This window comes from Drosophila biarmipes, chromosome 2R (genome assembly GCF_025231255.1).
Source record: "Drosophila biarmipes strain raj3 chromosome 2R, RU_DBia_V1.1, whole genome shotgun sequence".
Lineage (NCBI taxonomy): Eukaryota > Metazoa > Arthropoda > Insecta > Diptera > Drosophilidae > Drosophila > Drosophila biarmipes.
Genome location: NC_066615.1, coordinates 8,682,039 through 8,701,187, shown reverse-complemented (window position 1 = coordinate 8,701,187; position 19,149 = coordinate 8,682,039). Strand labels below are relative to the sequence as shown.

The 19,149-nt window shown below is 41.1% G+C and overlaps 2 protein-coding genes across 3 annotated transcripts; both read left to right on the top strand.

The window, feature by feature from the left end:
• Window positions 1–4,760: 4,760 nt before the first annotated feature.
• Window positions 4,761–6,295, top strand: LOC122818146 (serine protease grass). The gene is made up of 4 exons (XM_044091673.2): window positions 4,761–4,983; window positions 5,508–5,550; window positions 5,604–5,785; window positions 5,840–6,295. Exons 1-4 carry the CDS (start codon window positions 4,761–4,763, stop codon window positions 6,241–6,243), a joined length of 852 nt encoding a protein of 283 aa, XP_043947608.1. The 3' UTR covers window positions 6,244–6,295.
• Window positions 6,296–7,413: 1,118 nt separating this feature from the next.
• LOC108026754 (uncharacterized) lies at window positions 7,414–19,088 on the top strand. Of its 2 annotated transcripts, none has more exons than XM_017097885.3 (5): window positions 7,414–7,537; window positions 9,512–9,707; window positions 17,493–17,581; window positions 17,656–17,843; window positions 18,468–19,088. In XM_017097885.3, exons 2-5 carry the CDS (start codon window positions 9,514–9,516, stop codon window positions 18,645–18,647), a joined length of 651 nt encoding a protein of 216 aa, XP_016953374.1. In that variant the 5' UTR covers window positions 7,414–7,537; window positions 9,512–9,513; the 3' UTR covers window positions 18,648–19,088. The 2 variants fall into 2 exon arrangements, with proteins under 2 accessions (XP_016953374.1, XP_016953372.1); XM_017097883.2 differs by having other exon boundaries at window positions 17,656–17,855.
• Window positions 19,089–19,149: the final 61 nt, after the last annotated feature.

Below are 19,149 nucleotides of genomic sequence, written 5' to 3'. Positions count from 1 at the left end.
GTGGTAATGTCTGCTTCAATAGAAGGAATATCTTTTAAATGTAGTTCAGCTTAATGTTAATAATAGGTACGTTTGATACAAGGTTAATATCAATCAATTAAATATAAGATTTCTAAAAAGATCAACTAACATAAAACATGCTTAAAATTGTTCGACTCATAATTTATTACTATAGTTTTTTTGGCCATACCACTGAAATCTGTCTGCAACCCAGATTACCACATATTTAAATCTTCCTTTTGTTCTCTCCAGCTCTGTAAGGGGTATCTGATCTGTAAGGGGTATCTGATCTGTAAGGGATATCCCTGGATTTTCTGCGTTAAAACTGCTCCTAGGCGTCTGTTTGCAATACGAACTTCTCGTTGAAGTCGGGGCAGGCGAGAACCGGCGCCTCAGTGAGTTTTCTTTTGAGTTCCTCGAACGCATCTTGCTGCTAGTGCTCCCATTGCCACATCTTTCCTTTCTTGAGTAGCAAAGACATGGGCTGCACTACGCCGGCAAAGTTGGATACAAATCTCCAGTACCACGACGCGATCCCTAGACATCTCCTCAACTCCTGGCATGTGGTGGGCGGACTCAGTTGCCGTACTGCTGAAATCTTGTCGGGATCCGTGTGAATCCCCTCCTCACTGATGACGTGTCCCAAGTACACCAGGCTGCGCTCGAAGAAACTGCATTCCTTCGCGTTGAGACGAAGGTTCGCCTTTCGTAGCCGTCGGAATACTTCTTGTAGATGCTGCACATGCTCTTCCAGAGTGCGGCCGAAGATGATGATGTCATCCAAATACGCAAACGCGTTGGGCTCCATGTCCGGTCCTATGACGCTGTCGAGCGCCCGCCGGAATGTGGCTGGTGCTGAGTGGAGGCCAAACGGCATCACTTTCCAGTGGTACAAGCTCCTCCCGGGGACTGTAAATGCTGCGCACTCGCGGCTGGACTCGGCTACAGGAATTTGCCAATATCCGCTCTTCAAATCGAGCGTCGATATGTACTTGGTATGGCGCAGAGGCTCCAAGATGTGTGTTATCCCTGGCAGCGGGTATGCATCTGGAATAGAATGGGCATTTAGTTGTCGAAAATCTACACATAGTCGCATCTCTCCGGATTTCTTGCCCACGAGTACAATGGGGGCGCTGTGGGGGCTCCGTGAAGGCTCTATACAGTCGTTGCGTAGCAGTTCGTCGATCTGCTCATCGATAATCCTCTGCATCGCGGGATTCTTAGGAGAGTACCTCTGTTTGATGGGCTTGTCATCTCGCATCGTGATCGTATGCTCAGCGATAGTTGACACTCCCGTCAATCCTTCGAATTCGGCCAATTTCTCCTGTGTGAATTTGTTTACCCAGGGCTCTAATTCTTCCTGCTCGGTGTTTGCTGTGATTACGGCTAGTGCTCCTCCAACGTCAGGTGTGTACCCTGGTCTGGCTGAGGAAGGCGCTCGCCCTGCCTCTACTGGTTCCGCTGAAACAGTAGCATGATTCCGTCGAAATGGATTTTTTCGCACGGCGTTGTCGTCTCGAGGCCCTAAAATACTGCTGGCTTGCACCTCGTTATCTGGATCCTTGTTTGCTGGAGTGAACGCGTTTGTCCAGACAGAAGGCATAGCTAAGTCGTTGGTGGGGCTGCTTATCAGGAGAGGGTTCATTGGAGAGTGGCAGACACGCCACAGAGAAAGTTATGATCAAAGGGAAAACTAGCAGTGGAAAGGTGACCCAACGTTGGTCAAACCGGACTTTGGCTACCAGAGACTTGTTTATCTCCTTGCGTGAGCCTTCCGCCAGGCTGACATGAATGTGTACCGACCGTACGTTATGTGGCGTCCCTACACGTTGAACAACTCGTTCGTTACCCTAGTTTCCCAGTATTTTCTCAGTAAATTTCAGTATTTGTGTTAAAAAAAATGGTTTGTGCTAGAGCAAGGGCCGTTGATGATTGAGAGCAAGATTGTATAATATAATCCCATTATGGGGCTCAACTTTCATTAATTTTGCTCCGCAAAGAAATGGTGATAAGGAGTTCCTATAAAAGAGTCGCGTGGAGGTCTGCCATTCAGTCTGCACAAAGCTATGAATATAACAATAGTGGTTTTTGCGGGATTGGCCTTCCTGTTTCTTGGGAGTAAATCGGTGACAGCTTACTTGCTGGAACCCGATTGCGCATTAGCAAATCTTACCGAGTCCTATGTGAAAATAGTCGGAGGCGAAAATGCAAGCATACTCGCGAACCCCTGGATGGTACTGGTTATGGTGAAGGGTAGGGCACTGTGTGGCGGCTCTCTGATCACATCTCGTAAGTATCTTAGCCTAATAAGGGCATAATTTTCTGGTAATCAATAACGTTCGTAATCCTGCTTGAAGGTTTTGTTCTGACGGCAGCGCATTGCCTATCCCAGGATATTATGTGAGTACATTAATTATACAGAGAAAACTAGCAAAAGTGCAAAAACAGGGCTGAAACGTTTAAAGTAAAGTGCATTATAAAATTGTCCTTATGCTGATTAAAACGATTTATTTTAATTTTAAAAAGGTTTGAGTCCACACTTGCACCCAAAACGTTGAATTCTTAGGCATAATTCTTTTTTTGTGAAGATTGTTCCGTCGCAGTACCAGTTACTCTTTCCAGGACAGTGCGATTGGGCGACTACAAAACGGTGGATCCTGAGGATATTTGCTCTGAGAGTGGTTGCATTCCCAGGGCCTATAATTTAGACATCGATATGAAAATCGCCCACAGCTATTTCTAAAATTTCGCAGACCAACGGTATGATATAGGCCTGCTTCGAATGGCTCATTCAGTGAAGTTTTCAGGTAGGTTCATTGGTTCCCCCAACTACCTTTTAACTTGAAAATATTTTAGACTATGTCAGGCCGATATGCCTCCTCCTTTATGAACAATGGGAAAATGTTTCACGATTCAATGTTACCGGCTGGGGTAGTCGTGGAGATGGCCAAATGAGCAGCGTTTTACAAAAAGCAACTCTCGCTCTTTAGCCGAAAATATAATATGGCTGCTGATGAAACCAACATTTGCGCCGGAAGTAGAAGCAGCGACAGTTGTGGTGGGGATTCAGGTGGTCCTTTAAGCGCTCAGGCTTATTACGATGAACAGTTTCGGACCTTTCAGTACGGCATCGTCAGCTTTGGAAGTAGCCAATGTGCAGGAATGGGTATTTACACAAATGTGGTACACTTTTTGGACTGGATTGTGGATGCTATGAAACACAACGCATCAGCCTAGATGGATAGATAGATAGATGTGTCTTAATATTTGTTCAAAGAAAATGATCAACTATATGTATTTGCATAGTTTTCTATTACCGAGTACAATTTAAGATGGGGTAATAAAGATTTTAAAACAATTATCAGCATATTTGTCATTCAATAATTTTACACTTTTGATGTAAATTAAAAACTCATAGTATTGAATGGGAATTGATTATACTAATTCATTTTCAAAAGTGTAGAAAAACGCAAGCACTTTTTAACAAGTAATTTAAGAATAATTTTAATAAATAAATTCTAAGTAGGTATTTACCAAAAGCACATATGTGACCGGAAATTCGAGGTCAAATCTCAGGAGAAAACCTAATGTTTCGAAGATAACACGAATTCTTATCACGCTCTATCTATTTAAACCGATTTGAATTATATTTTTGCATCGCAGTTGTTAAACATAACAGTCTTCAACAAAATTTGTGATAAGTGCTGGCAAAATTAGCGTTATGTTATGTCTAAAATATGCTACATAATAACAACTGTGCAATAAATCGGAAGCCATAAACAAATATTTATTTTCCAAAATAACTGTGTATAGCTACACTTCATTTATTTATGCATACATTCGTATTTTTATTTTTCATAACAAATTTGTATTTATTTTTTTAAAAAGCATTCAACTTCGGCAAGCCGAAGTTTGTATACTCTTGCAGTTATAAGAAGTTATTAACTTTAGTAAATAAGCTGTTTTCCGATCGTTTCTACGACAGCTATATGAAATTCAGAACTAATTAAAAAATGTTATTTTCAAGCCTATAAGGCTATATGTTAAAAAACACAAGAGATATAATTTTTATTTCATGTTTTCCGACTAATTTTCCGATCGTTCCTATGGCAGCTATATGATATAGTCGTCCGATTTTGATAAAATTTAATTCGAAATTCAAAACCAAATAAAAAATTTTATTTCCAAGCGTAGGAGGTCATATGTTAAAAAACACCGAAGATAAAATTTTTCAATATTATTTTACCACTAATTTTCCGGTTGTTCCTATGGGAGCTATATGATAGAGTCGTCCGATTTTGATAAAATTTAATTCGAAATTCAGAACTAATTTTAAAATGTTATATCCAAGCTTAGAAAGGTATATGTTAAAAAACACGAAAGATATATTTTTTTTTAAATTTTTTTCCCGATAGTTCCTATGGAAGCAATATTATATAGTTGTCCGATCCGGCTGGTTCCGACTTATATACTACCTGCAATAGAATGAAGACTTTTGGGAAAGTTTCAGCTCGATAGCTTTAAACTTGAGAGACTAGTTTGCGTAGAAACGGACGGACAGACGGACATGGCTAGATCGACTCCTCTTGTGACCCTGATCGGAAACGCCTCCTTCGCTGCGTTGCAAACTTCCGACTGAAATCATTATACCCTCTGCAAGGGTATAAAAATAAGATTAAAATGAAGGCAAACATTGCTGATAAGAACTCCAATTTCAAAAATCGGGGGCGGAAAGCTTTTAATTCAGTCTTTCACTAACTATGCAGAGACTAATAGTGATTTTTGCGGTTCTGGGCTGTCTGCTGCTTGCGACAAAAAAAGGATCAGCCTACTTGCTGGATCCTGGATGCGGAAAATCCAATCGTTTCGATAGCTATATCAAGATTGGTGGGGGTGAAGATGCAGGCATATTCGCGAATCCTTGGATGGTATCGGTTATGATATCGGGTCAGCACATGTGTGGCGGTTCTCTAATCACATCGCGTAAGTATTTTAGTATAATAAGTAATGACATTCGTACGCTCAGGAAAAAGCAGCGTGCTAAAAACAAGTGCAAACGGCCTTGATTTAAGAAAAATGGCATGCTTATTATTTAAGAACGTTCGTGCTCAAATAGTTCTCATATGGAGCACTTTTTGGAATTTTAATGTCTGCCAACTGTAATAATTTCCAACAGTTTATTCTCAATGTGCTCGATATATGAGGCGCATAAATTGCACAATGTTTATATTATAATAAAAACACATGTTAATATTTGTATATTATTTTAAGATTAATTCGTGCCTTAATCATGCCTGAACCTTCTTATTTTATTATTAAATCGTTCTTTTTTTTATTCAAAATATGACCGAAAGGGTTTTAAACCTACTATTTTACGTCTTGAAAATTCGTCCGCAACAACAGTTTTTTGTTCTTGGGCTCTATATTTTCCAAGCTTGGTTTAAGCACGGTATACTTGTTTTTTTTTTTGAGTGTACTTAACCCAAAAGTTTCGAAATGTTTTGTAGGCTTTGTTCTGACGGCAGCGCATTGCATTTCGAATGATTTCATGTAAGTGCCTTAGCTAGATTTTATCGTAGGAATACAAGAATGTATCTTTCCAGGACGGTGAGATTGGGCCAATACAAAATTATCGACCCTGTGCCGGATTGCTCTTCTGGTACTTGCACACAAATAGCGTATACTAAAGATGTGGATAAGAAACTTCCTCATTCGAAGTTCCGCTCGGGTTCCATACTGTATGATATAGGCCTGCTTCGAATGGCTACTGACGTTCAGTACTCAGGTAATTTCATACGTTCACCACAAAGTATATCCAACTGAAAATTATTTTTATTAGACTACGTCAGGCCGATATGCCTCCTCCTCAATGCACAACTGGAAAATGTTTCACGGCTCAACGTTACCGGCTGGGGAAGTCGTGAAAATGGTCAAATGAGTCGCACTCTGCAAACAGCCACTCTAAACAGAGTCGACACTGCTAATTGTTATCAGAAGTATAGGCAGTCGATTGATCACACCCATATTTGTACCGCCAGTTATACCAGTCAAACCTGCGCGGGGGACTCTGGCGGTCCCTTGAGCGCAGAGGTTTTTTACGGAGGAGCACTAAGACCGTTTCTGTACGGTGTGGTCAGCTTTGGAGCTCAGAACTGTTCCACATCTGGTTTTGATGTTCACACAAATGTGGGCCAATATACAGACTGGATCCCGGATGCTTTGTATCACAATTCGTTTAACTAGAACTACGTGGAACTACCAATGTAGCATACCAAATAATAAACTATCCGATGAACATTGCAAAACTACTTAATTTAATTAAAAATTCCTTGATTTCGTTTTCTCGAAAGCCCCTCCCACATCTAATTTCAGCGCCTGCGCACTGGAAAAGCAGGCGTGGTCTAATGTTTCGGCAACATTGTTGCAGAAGGACTGCCAGCAACATGCAGCCTGAAATCTTGTGTCACCGCCTCTCAGTTAAAATCGAAAATTGCTCGAGCAGGTTGTCTGACCTCTGTGTTCCGTATATTTTCGGTTTTTGGTTAACGTTTTTTCCCAGAATATTTAACAATTAGTGAAATTAGCTTAATACAATTAACTATTTTTGAGGAATTTATTTCAGTGCTCAAATTCATCCTGTAAGTGTTAAATATTTTAAAATTTCGTGACTTAAGTTGGAAAAGTGAAAACAAAAAATACTTCTTTTTTTATTTCTATAAAAACATTTGACTTCAGATAAATAACTTAGTCGGTAAATATTTAATTGCAGCAGTGGTCTATTATTATTTCTAAATATTATTGTATCAACTGTTAAAGTTATCAGCAAAATATCTTCGGTAGGTATTATCTAGTGGGCATTCTGCCTAACCCTTGAACCGCCACTGGAGGAAGAGCACCTACTGAGTTGATTACGTGGACAAGTGCTGTCGTGGCGCTCTTTTTCTTTCTCTGTGTCTGCTCCACCCCCCGTGGAGAAACCAGCAGATCCCACTCACACGATCTTTTACTCTCTCCCCGTACTCTATACTAACACTTACACGTGCAGTTCGAGGTAGCTCTGGCTCTCTCCTACTATCACTCACTAGCTTTCTCTCTTGCTCTCTTCGAAGAGTTTTTATGTGCGGGTGCACTGAGAAATAATGCAGGCTATTCGGCCTAGAGTTAGTACACTAAAAATTACACTATTTTTTCTAGCTATTTCCGAAATAATTTAACTTTTTGAAAACATAATTTAAGCAAAATCTAAGGGTTATCATAATAGCAAAACCGAAACTTCTCAGAAACGTTGAAAATTATATAGGCACGAGTTGACCAATAGGTAAATTAAAAAACCCGGACAGCAGGTACGATTTTTCCGAGTGCTCGCGTCGCGAGTGGTAAAACAACGTCGCCAGCGACGATTCCAGCACTTCTCGGCCGCACTTCGATCGCATCGGACGTGTCTTCTCTTCTCTCACCGCCTGCTCGCGTGCTCTCCATCGCATCCGCCCCCGCCCTCGCCGGAACCGAGTGATAATCCATCTGTGGAAGACAAAAGGTATATACAGATATCAGATCGAACACCGTGTGCCTGGCCCAGCGTAAATGGCTGGAAAATGTGCTCATTAAGAGGCGCAATGCAGTCGAGAAATCGAAGAAAGCGTGTACTTTGCCACTGCTGTCGTGTCTCCGTCTCCTCCATTCATATTCAGTCCACGCCAACGCACACAGGCGCACGCCGCTGCCTTATATGTGCACGCCCGAGAAAACTGAACGAAAGAGGAGGAGAAGGAGAGCTTATCGCTCGGGGTCCATAAAAATAAAAATATTGCCGGTCGGTCTCTGGTACTGGGGCCCCCAACTAATCAAAACCCAACGATCGGCTCGGTAATTAGCATTTCGCAGCCGGAAAAGAGGAGAATCTCCTGACGTGTCGCTTGGGCGGAGATTTTCCGAATTACTTAGCGCCGGTCTGTGAATTGGAGCTCTTGCGGTAAACTTCGTACCGTCAGTTCACTGAACCTTTCAAAGAGACACACGAAAAACTGAAACAAAAAGATACGTGTGGAAAGAAGAAGCTGGATCGCCCAACAGGTTTTAAGGCCAACAAAACGAAACGCTCGCTGCAGCCATCCGACATGAGATACAGATATAGGATATGGGAGGATGATCTCTAAACATTTTTCAACTGTTTACCAGCAGGGTGCTTCAGATATTGGGAGAATCAACAGTCAGGCGGTATAAGATAAAAGATATAGGATACATGGGGCTGATCACTGCAGCAAAATTCTTTACCCGTAGAGCTCTTGATATTGAGAAAATTACTTTCCTCAGCTTCTTAGCCAGCGAATATCTGTCTATCACAAATTATAAAAACTTAACTCTTTTCACTGATCACCCCGACGTATATAGAGAAAAAGAAGCCGAAAAGAGAGCAGTTGAAGAGGAAGATCGAGAGATGTTAATGTCGATTTCACGTAATTGAGGCTTGACCATTGCCTTTCCATTAGTGAAAGTTTTCCAACTATATGAAGTCCCACCATATTTCATTTTGTTGTATGCCTTTTTAGTTTTTTGCGGCTATTTGAATTTTGTGTGTCTTTTATGTTTTATTTGGGTGACCTAGGCGCTTTCAAAACTTTCATTTGAGCAAGAAACACCCACCAACACATCCCACTGCGATTTACAACGACGCACATTACGCATACGCCACCGTGTACGCGCAATAATTTCGCTGGCTTTGGTTTTGGCTTGCATAATCCCCTCCAGCTGGTGGAGATGGTCAAAGCTGGTTGGTCGAATTCGGTACCCCACTCTGCAGTGAATTGCACATTTGCATAATGACTAATTTTGCCGTTCGCGCATCCCATTCGCAATCGCTGTGGATGTTCCTCTCCATCCATTCAATTTCAATTTCAACTTTACACTGTTGAGCAAAAAAAGTTACACCTTTCCGGGTAATTGGTTTAAAATCAACATTTAACGCTGGCGCAACGCAATTATGATGATTAAGCTGACGATGGTGGGCAGTAAAGGTGAATCTGGATGTATAAAAGTGATGAACATCGATCCCAGGCAGACATTGGTGATTCGGTTTAGTTTCGGCTTAGTGGATTTGGTACTTTCCAAGGACGCACATATTTAAAAGGTGTCTTTATTGTTACTCAAAGATTAAGTTGCTTTAGAGATATTAAATAAATAGTTCACGAGACCTTTGAACAAGAGATTTGTAGAGTCAGTATTTTAAGAATTATTATATAATAATAATTACCATAAGGATTTAAAATTTATGGGTCATTCATTTTTATCCTTTGTGCGTGATTAATGATAGTAATAGGTGTAGTAAAGAATTGTTTACGTATTTCTAATAGCAATATGCGACTATTCAAATAATATCGATTTTTTACCAAACCCCTTAAAGTACGCATCTTCACTAAGTTTTTTGCACTCCTTGCAGCCGAGTGTTCAAACACGTTTTTTTTGCGAAAGTCTCATATTTTTTGGTAATCAAGTTTACCCGTTTGTCTTGCAGCCATGTTGAAATCCATTCTCGTTTTGTCGTGCCTTCTGGTGGTGGCCATCAGCAACAGCCTCGCCAGCGCCGAGGACCTGAAAGTGGAGGTGATCAGCACGCCGGAGGTGTGTGAGCAAAAGTCCAAGTCCGGCGATTCCCTCACCATGCACTACACTGGAACCCTGCAGGCCGATGGCAAGAAGTTCGATTCGAGGTGAGTCTTACAAATATTTTTAGGAATTTAATATCCAATAGGCCTTCATTTTACAAACTTATCTGTTCCTCTATATCAAAGGAATTTGTTAAACACTTTTTATATTTTTAGAGCTGGTAAATTTCTTAGAACATTTTTTTTATTTTAAAAGTTTGCCTCAATATTAATTTTTTTCAGAATATTTTAAATTTCAATCAAAAAATGCTTTTCTTATCAATGAAAGCAAACAAGTGCTTGAAAGTTCCTTTTATTGTTTTTTTTCAGAATAACAATTTTTAACCATTTAAGTTATTTTTATCAATAAAAAATTTTCTCAGAATTCGCAAGCTTATTTAGGTTTTATTATTTAATTTCCTGCCATAAATCAACCCTTTCTTATCCATGATCACACAATTATTTCCTCTAAACCGAAATCTGTCAAGATTTAGCAAGTAACCAAAGCTTACTTAAATTAATTTATTATTTTCGTTTCCGACATAAAAATTCGTGGAAAAGTCAGAGGCCAGAATGATATAATTTTAAAGCCGACTTTGCCCGTAATCTCCACACACGCACACGCGCGAGCTCTGAGTTCCATTGGAGATTAACATACTGGCAGATACATGTGTTTTTCGCATGGGATTAAAGCTGCTGGTGCTGCATAGTCAGTCTGTCGTCACGGCGGCTCATTGCCGTAAATTAGACGCCAACTGATAAGCGATCTCATTGTTGCATTGTCGCTCTTGCTGTTGCTGTTGTTTTTTGTATTTGTGGCGTTGCTGCTGCATTTTCCATGCCTGAATGCGCCCCTTCTTCGCCAACCCATCTCAATCTCATATTTCCCGCTTTTTGTTTCATTTTCTGTGGGTTATGGGCGTTTATAGTGACGTGGACCTCGATTTTTGGCTACATTAAGCAAAGAAATCGTTTTCCGGCGAAAACTGGTCAATAAAGTTCGCCAGGGCCAAGGTTATGATAGGTAGTCCCTCATTGAATTATTCACGGTAATAAAAGGTTAGTAGGGGTTCTTAAATTCTGTAGACAGATTTTAAGGTAATTAAACAATTTTTAGACGATTTGTTTTGAGGATACATGATATATTTTATTTTAAGTGAAATCACGAACTGTATAAACAGAGCGCAAGATCGGAAAAAGTATATTTTAAACTTTAATTTGAACAGTTTTTGTTTGGAGCGTAACTCTAAAATACATTTTATTTTATGCACAATCATGAACTGTATAAACAGGATATAAATCGTATAAAGCATGTATGACTTAAAGAGTTAAAACCTCTCCAAGAAGATACTCCCCCCAGTTTCTCAACTCTTTAAAATGGCCTCACGTTCTTAACCTTTTGAACCAGACATATAATAAATCCTGTGACCTTAAGCAACAGCGAAATTTTCGTTAGGCCCCAAGGATCCATGAAGTCCTTGCGTAAAAGGCAATTAAAATTAAAAATGGCTAAAATTACTGCCCGTACAGGCTGGGAGCCCCCTCCCAAAAATGGAATCTTTTCGCGCTAAAATTCATTATCAGGCATTTTATAAATATCAGCTACTACGGAAATGTAGATAAGGGTCATAGACAAGATTAACCGAACTGATATATGGGCCGTTGATTGCACACAAATACAGCAAAGGTTGAGTTATATGTGGGGGGTGTACTTCACATCACTCCACTCTTTTTACCCACCCCTATTTCACTTATCAAATTTTGATTTCATTTTATGACCAGAAAATTGTGTGTTCTCATAGGGAAAATGATTTTATAAACGTCTGACTGACCCCTGTCTTTTGAATTACCCCTGCTTAACCCATTTTATCATATGCTAAAATGGAAAACATTTTATTTTCCCATCCATCATTGGACAGCTTGGAATGTCAACATACCGGCAGGACCTTACCTTGAGTTTTGTTAGACAATTTTTGGTTGCAAATTATCTGGAAAGCGGCACCCCTTTCGCCTCTTCCTGGGTCGAAAAGTTTTGCAATTGCTGTTAAATTTGGCGTGGCAAAGTCTCAGTCTGACTTTGAGTCGGGGAAGAGCTGGCCAACTTACTAACTCAATCAGAGTGCGTCCTCCCTTGCCAGTTTGCCTCTGGCTTTTGCCACCTGTTGCTGCTGCGGCTTAAATGCCCTCGAACTTGGCTAACAAACAGGGCACTTTGTGCCAGTCAAGTGCAGTCAAGGATGTCGACGGCCTCCTCCCCCACTTATTTTCCTTATGCTTAAAATCTTTTCCATTTCTGGCCCCAAGCTGCGAACAGCTTCTCCTGCCTTTTAAGGATTTTTAGGCCATCTAGTCTCCTTGCAGCGGAAATTAGCTGCCTGAAAGCTGGCTACGCTCTGGTATAATTAAGCTCTTGCCAGAGGAGCACCTGAGAAAAGGCTTTTCTCCTTCGAGGAGATAAATAAGATGGTTTTTTCTGCTTTTGACAGGTCTGTCGATGGAATTTCTCATTGAAATGCCAATCAAAATGGCAACTGTCCTAAGCACACAGGCATAAGGAAACGGAAAATACAGGGATACGTGCTTAATTGATATTAAAAAGGATTACAACCTACTTGGGTGACCATTGAAGAAAGTTTACATTTCGGACAATTACAAATGTCCCCTCAACTTCCCCTTTTTTTATAACTAATTCAATAATGAGCAGGACGAGAGCTAGACTCCTGTCACGTGCCTGGCCCGGCTTTTATTTCCATTGTCTCCGTGATAGGAGCCCCATTGAGGAGGAGGCAGTGGAGCTGGTGGTCCATCAAGTCTACCTGTCGTAGCCATTTCCAAGTCACGTGCAACCGCGTTTTGTCAATGGCCTTAGCCTCCCCGGTGCCAGCCCCCATTTTCATTAGACTTTCGCGGCGTCTCTTGTTTTTCTGGCAACAAGTAGAGCTCTACTTTTGACCCGCAGACCTTCTTCTGGCCGCATAAATTATTTAGCCTCTCGCCGTATCGCTATATTCTAATCAGGCTGACGCGTAACATGAATACACTGTGCTCCCTTTCACCTTTTATGATGTATACCTTGTGCTCTCCTGGAGTTTTTCACGTGCAACGTGGTCCTTTCAGGCGGTGTCACTCTGCTGGGCAAATTAATTTGTTACTTGAGTACCACTACCGAAACACTGTGTTGTGCTTCCCAAAGCTTCGCTAAAACAACGCCGAGATACTTGGGAAAATGTTGAGAAAGATCTGGTAAGACAATAATATATTAAGTGAAAGCGATTAGAACACACCAAATCTGACCAATATAAGATAACATTAAGTTTTTTAAAATATAGTTTTTGAGTAGGTGCTCTTGATAAAAAGTTAAAAACTTTCCCGCTGAAAGTGGGTGAAAAGGGTCTTCCTAATCAAATTTGGTAGCCATTAGCCAAGTTAGGGCATTTGAAAGTACCCATATACAGGGCTTCGGGTCAATTCACACCTTTATGCGACATTTCTAATCAACATAATAAAGATACAATAGTTCGTATGGGAGAAAGTTTAGTCGGCCCAAAGAGAAAGACCTCAAAGTTCAATGGAAATGCTTTAATTGATTTATTAATACCATTCTAGACAAAGGGCTCACAAAAGAAGCTAATATAATTTGCTTTGGGGAAAAATCTCTCGCAGTGCAGGTTGTAGTTTGAATATGAAAAGAGGAGTTGCTCTTTTGTTGGCATGTTTCACAAATTTTTGACAACGCAACGCTGGAGTTGCTGGGAGGAGGAAGTTAAGAGGAGCAGCCGACAGTTACCTGAAGCATCGGGCCATAACTTGCGATGTTGTCGCTTTCTGGCTGCCATGATTTGTACGTTCCAAGTGCAAGACCCCCTCTTATACGCTGCCGCCCATTGCCCCCCTTTGTGCCACCTCTTCTGCAGCAAGCGCAATTTAATGGCCAAAAGCAGAGTGCGTAAAAAACATCAGCAACCAGAAATGCATCAAAGTGAAAGTTTTAGCTTACTCTCTGGACAACCTTGAAGGCGATGGGCGGTGGTGATGGTAATGGCCGGGGGAAATGGGGTGGGCGGAGACCTTCAGCTCTGCTTGAATGACCGCAGAAACCTTGACACCATTGGTGGCCAAACACTTGAAAAGAGCAACAAAGTGCGACTCCTCGCAGACGTCTACTAAATCTAAGGCTCATTACCATGTGGAAGCAATCAAGTGCTGCTGCTGCTGCTGCTGCTGCTGTTTCTCCAACTGCAACTGCAAGAGCCGTCTGACTTTTATGGCAACTCTTGCCTCGAATATGTATTCGCCCTGGCCCGCGTCAGACACATTTGTAGATAGTTTAAATAATTAATGAGCTTCAACGGTTGCAATTTTTATTTTCCACAATTTACAGCAGCTTTTTTCGGGCCTGGGTGTGTTCAGGGCGCACGAACGTGATGCCGCCAGCTGGGGCATAAATTTTGGAGTCCCGGGCGGTACTTGTCTCGGCACTGGAAAAAATATTTCAGCTTTAAAAGTGCTTTTGAGCTGGTTAAATGTCATTTGAAATACAAAAGAAGGAATCATATTTACCAATTAAATTAAATTACAATTAAAATGTCATTTTTCTTAACATTTCTAGAACGAAAACTTCATACGATATATATAATTATGGTATTAAAGGTTAAAGTACCCACTTTCTTAAATGACATTTTTGTATTTGTTTCAGTCGGAATTTATCTATTATATTAAAAATTAATTTGCAAATTTGTAAACTATCACTGAATAGCACATTTCTTCAGTATTTCCAATTAAACATTTTTCTCATCATTGAAACATTTTAAAACTTAATGTATCTTTTTTGAACGACTTGCAACTTGACTCACCTTCTCCCAGTGCTGGGGTGCCAACTTGTTCAAACTTTAGACTTTCTGTGTGAATTGTTCGCACGTTGACCATTCCCGCCGAGAGCAGTCCGTGGACAGAGGTCCTGCCGGAGTCCTCGTCCTTGGTGCACGTTAATCGCAACTTGTCGCCCCAGAGGAGAGGCCTCGGAAGGCGGCAAGGTAACGGAGTTGCGGTCGCATATTTGATTTTATAACTTTTCTTGGCCGGACACATAAAACGGGGTCATCAAGGGAGCCCGCCCAAAAGGATTCAATTTGATTGGATTGAATGTGTCTGAAGTCGGCGCAGTGACGTGGTATGATTTCGGGTGGGCCACCCACCATATGCCGCCCCAAAACTCCCCGCCGCCCGTGGTGCGGAATCACGTAAAACGGCAAACGGATGTTTGGGCGCCCATTGAGCTGCATTTTAAATTATGCGATGCGTTGGGACTTGGCTCGCAATTCGCAGATGCGGATACCAACACGGATTCGAATTGGGATTGGGATACAAGCGGGAAAAGGGAAAAAATACAGCAGCAGCAGTGGAAGAATGAAATCGAAACTTATTAAATATTTAGTGAGTGGATGAATGAGTTTGCATTTTTTGCTTGACTTTATGATAATGTGCTGGTCATAAAATCCCAAAAAAAGAGAACCCACACATATGCCCCTTGCGTAGACCCTCCTCCTTGAACCCCCTTCTTAAACCACAATCTAATCCCCGCCAGAGACGAGCTGGAAAAACCTGCGAAACGCTTGCAAAACACCGATGAATTTTTGTTTGCCTTTTGCCAATTGCATAACAACTGCAACTGCAACTTGTTTGTCCACCTGCGAGTGAATTCAGGTCCGATCTCAGCTGACCTTTTGTTTATCTTGTCCGGTAATTCATAAATATTTGATGGCTTCGGGGAGCAAACAGGACGAAGGACACGAAAGTCCGGGAAGAAGAGAGGATGGCCAGCCGGCTGACTGGAACAATCAACACGTTTAAACGATTTTATTAATTTATTTACGACTCGACAGCTCCGTTTTTAAACGGTTTCCCATTAAAGGTTCTCTGTTAAATTGTGGCTTAAATTGAGCGCAAAAGCCGGAATTTAATTTGTCGGGGGAAACAACGGTTAAGCTTATGAATAACTAAATAAAGATGACAATCAGATTTCAATTATGAATTATTTTAAAACCTCTGAAAGGTTAGGGCTTGAATTTTGTAGAATAATAAACAAAGTTTAGTTTATATTAAATTAGAGAGTTTAGAAGATGTATGTAAGATTATGGCTCAAAAAATAGTACACCTATTTTTACGGTTCAAACGTGAATATCCAGTTTTGAACACCCGTTCATGTAAATAAACAAAGCCAAAAATCGCATATATTAGCGGGGATTCAGGAGTAAGCACTCCAAGGATACAGCATCCTCCGCAGCGCGAGGAGAATCCCATAATCCACAAACAAGAAAAGGAGTTGCCATAAAATGTATCACATATTACTAGAAATTCATGGAAAATAATGCAATAAAAATTCACAGCCACAGACGGCGACACCGAAATAAAGACGGGCCGCCGAGGTGTCTTAGATGCCGCGTAATCCCTGGAAAACAAGCCCAAATACACACGGGACTCCAAGTGGGCTGGGACACAAATTTTTTACGCTTTTTATTTCATCAGGAGATTTGCACTTGAGCGAAAGCCGGCTACAAAAACGGCTACGACGACACTTTGGTTACGCTCCAGAGTCACACTTAACCGCTCTGAATGTGTGTTTGCTGCCCTCTTTTTGCCTCCGCTCGGGTGGATTATTCAGCGGCAATCCGCATGCCACTTGCCGCATTCCCACTTTCCACTTGCCACTTGCCCCATCATCGCTGCGACTTGAACTCGAATTTGAAACAACAGCCGGAGCATGTAAAAATGTTTGCAAAATGCCCAGGAGATGCGCATAAAATATTTAACAGACAAGCCCTAGAACTTTTCCCGCCCGTGTGGGTGACTCCTGGTTAATCATTTGTTTCCCCTCCCCAGCCTCAAGTGCAATAATCTGTCTCGACTCCTCGGCCTGCGAGTCTCCATTTAGGCGGGGAGCCCCTACGAGTTTAAGAAAAACCAAACAACTTTCTTAACAGCAATAATAATATAATGATGAACAACAGGAGAGTTTTCGGAAAAAAAGAAAATCCAGGAAACTTTTCCTGCAGTCAGCAGGCCCAGGCGACACATTTCAATTGCCAAGTTCAGATCTCTGGAGGGTTAAAAAGTTTGTCTTTCTTTGGCCTTTAAAAACCTCTAAAATTTAAAACAGCTTTCAAAGTTTATAGAAACTAGGTTTCGGGGGGTGATTAGACTTTTTAAAACCCTAAAAAGTTGGGGTAACTGTGGAAGGTGCACAAGAGGTCACAAATTATTATAAAGAATGCAAAATATAATTTTAATTTATATCTTGTATATATTTAATGCCAAATGTGATAACCTAACATGCCATTATTTTTTACCTATTGAGCTAATGAAATGTGTGAAATCCTTCTGCTTCTTTGGATGAGTTTCTCATCCTTATTAAAGCTCCTAAGACTCCTGCCTATAAAAGGCATTTTACAGCGTGTTTATAGCTCTATTTGCGCTCTACCCCCACCCATTTTGCACCCCTCAGATACTGCGAATCCATTTCTATATATCATAATCATCATCAAATGGGCTACAACTGTGCCACATCATACATCAAGCTCAAGGCGCGACATTCTCATGCATACCTGAGCAGCTCCTTGCGTCTTATCCCCCTTTTTATACGCTTAGCAAATTAAAGTAAACTCGCTTAGCGAGACCATCAAATAAATAATTTTTATAGACTGTTAAAAAAGAGACTCCCCAGTCATAAAGAAATGATGAATTGTTCGAGGGTTTCAGGGCGCTGATGTCCCTCGACACCTGTATAAGCACTCGAAACTTTGCGGCTAACAAGCGTCTAACAATTTGCATCTCCCTTTCCGTCTTTTTTTGCAGCTTCGACCGCGACCAGCCCTTCACATTCCAACTGGGCGCCGGCCAGGTGATTAAGGGCTGGGATCAGGGTCTCCTCAACATGTGCGTGGGTAAGTACTGGCCAGGGGGCTCTTTAAAAATTGTAAATTAAATTGGAGCTTCCTTTCGAACCCCCTGAATCCAGGTGAGAAGCGCAAGCTGACGATTCCCCCCCAGCTGGGCTACGGTGACCAGGGCGCCGGCAACGTGATCCCGCCCAAGGCCACCCTGCTGTTCGACGTGGAGCTGATCAACATCGGCAACGCCCCGCCCACCACCAACGTCTTCAAGGAGATCGACGATAACGCCGACAAGCAGCTGAGTCGCGAAGAGGTAATCGTCTATGTATGGATCGCACTTTTGTTTTATATCTGTCTCTCTACACTGAAATATCCGTTGGACGTGGGATAAGTTACTAACCCTTGGGCGGAAAAGGAAAGATCATTGCACATTTTACATTCACGGATTAGAAATGCATAACCTTAGTTCGTATCAAGTTCTGAAAGTATACTACACCGAAAAAAGAGTCATAGAAAATCAGCTGTTGTTGAGTACTAAATTAATGCTCTTCAAAGTATTACATGAAAATTAATTGGTATACAAATAATACTTACAAATGCAAAATACTGGACTAATACTAAAACTAAAGCTTAACTTGCTCTTATCGCGTTCTAAAAAATGTCTAAAAAGTAGTCTTAGAAAAGCAACACGAGTTAATATATTAGTTCTACAGTATTGAGTATCGATTTGGCGCGATAAGATAGATTTAAAATCAAAACTTTCCTAGGTATTAAATTGAAATTAATCCTACCAATTTTTAAGGTGTATAAAAACCAGTGAATTAGGAAATGTGTAACATGGACTTTCCCTTTTTTCTGCTCCAAAAACCTTCATTTCGTTCTACTAACGTATTGAGAAAGAAGCAACTTAACGCGGGAAATATATTTTCCTCCACAGGTCAGCGAGTATCTGAAGAAGCAGATGACCGCCGTGGAGGGCCAGGACTCCGACGAGCTGAAGAACATGCTGGCTGAGAACGACAAGCTGGTGGAGGAGATCTTCCAGCACGAGGACAAGGACAAGAACGGCTTCATCTCGCACGAGGAGTTCTCGGGACCCAAGCACGACGAGCTGTAGGGGTTCTTGGTGAGCGGCCAACATCGAAGGGACACGAGTGCTTAAGTTATATAAAACTCAAAATATATACACAAAACTAAACCACAATATACAACAGAAGATGAGTGCAGCGGATGCGTCCCGATGTCATTTTGTATATAGCATACATATCAGCATCCCAGCATCAACACACTAGAGCAGTGCATTATTATTTTGTGTGACTGTCCCCCGGCACTAGACGTAGTTAAAATTATGTACAATCTGAGAGCGAATGAACATCATTTTTATATACATTTATAGGTTGTTATATACTTTGTGTCGTCTGCGGGTGGTGACGATTTTTAGACCCATCGTAAAGATAATGTTCACGACGTATTTTGTAAATTCGACTCACGCTCAAGACCAAGTCAATTGGAACACATTAAATTGAATAAAGAATTGCTACCAATAATTTAACTAAAAGCCACTTGTTTTCCTTAACACCACGGAGATAAACAGCGATTTAATCAACAGTTTTCATATA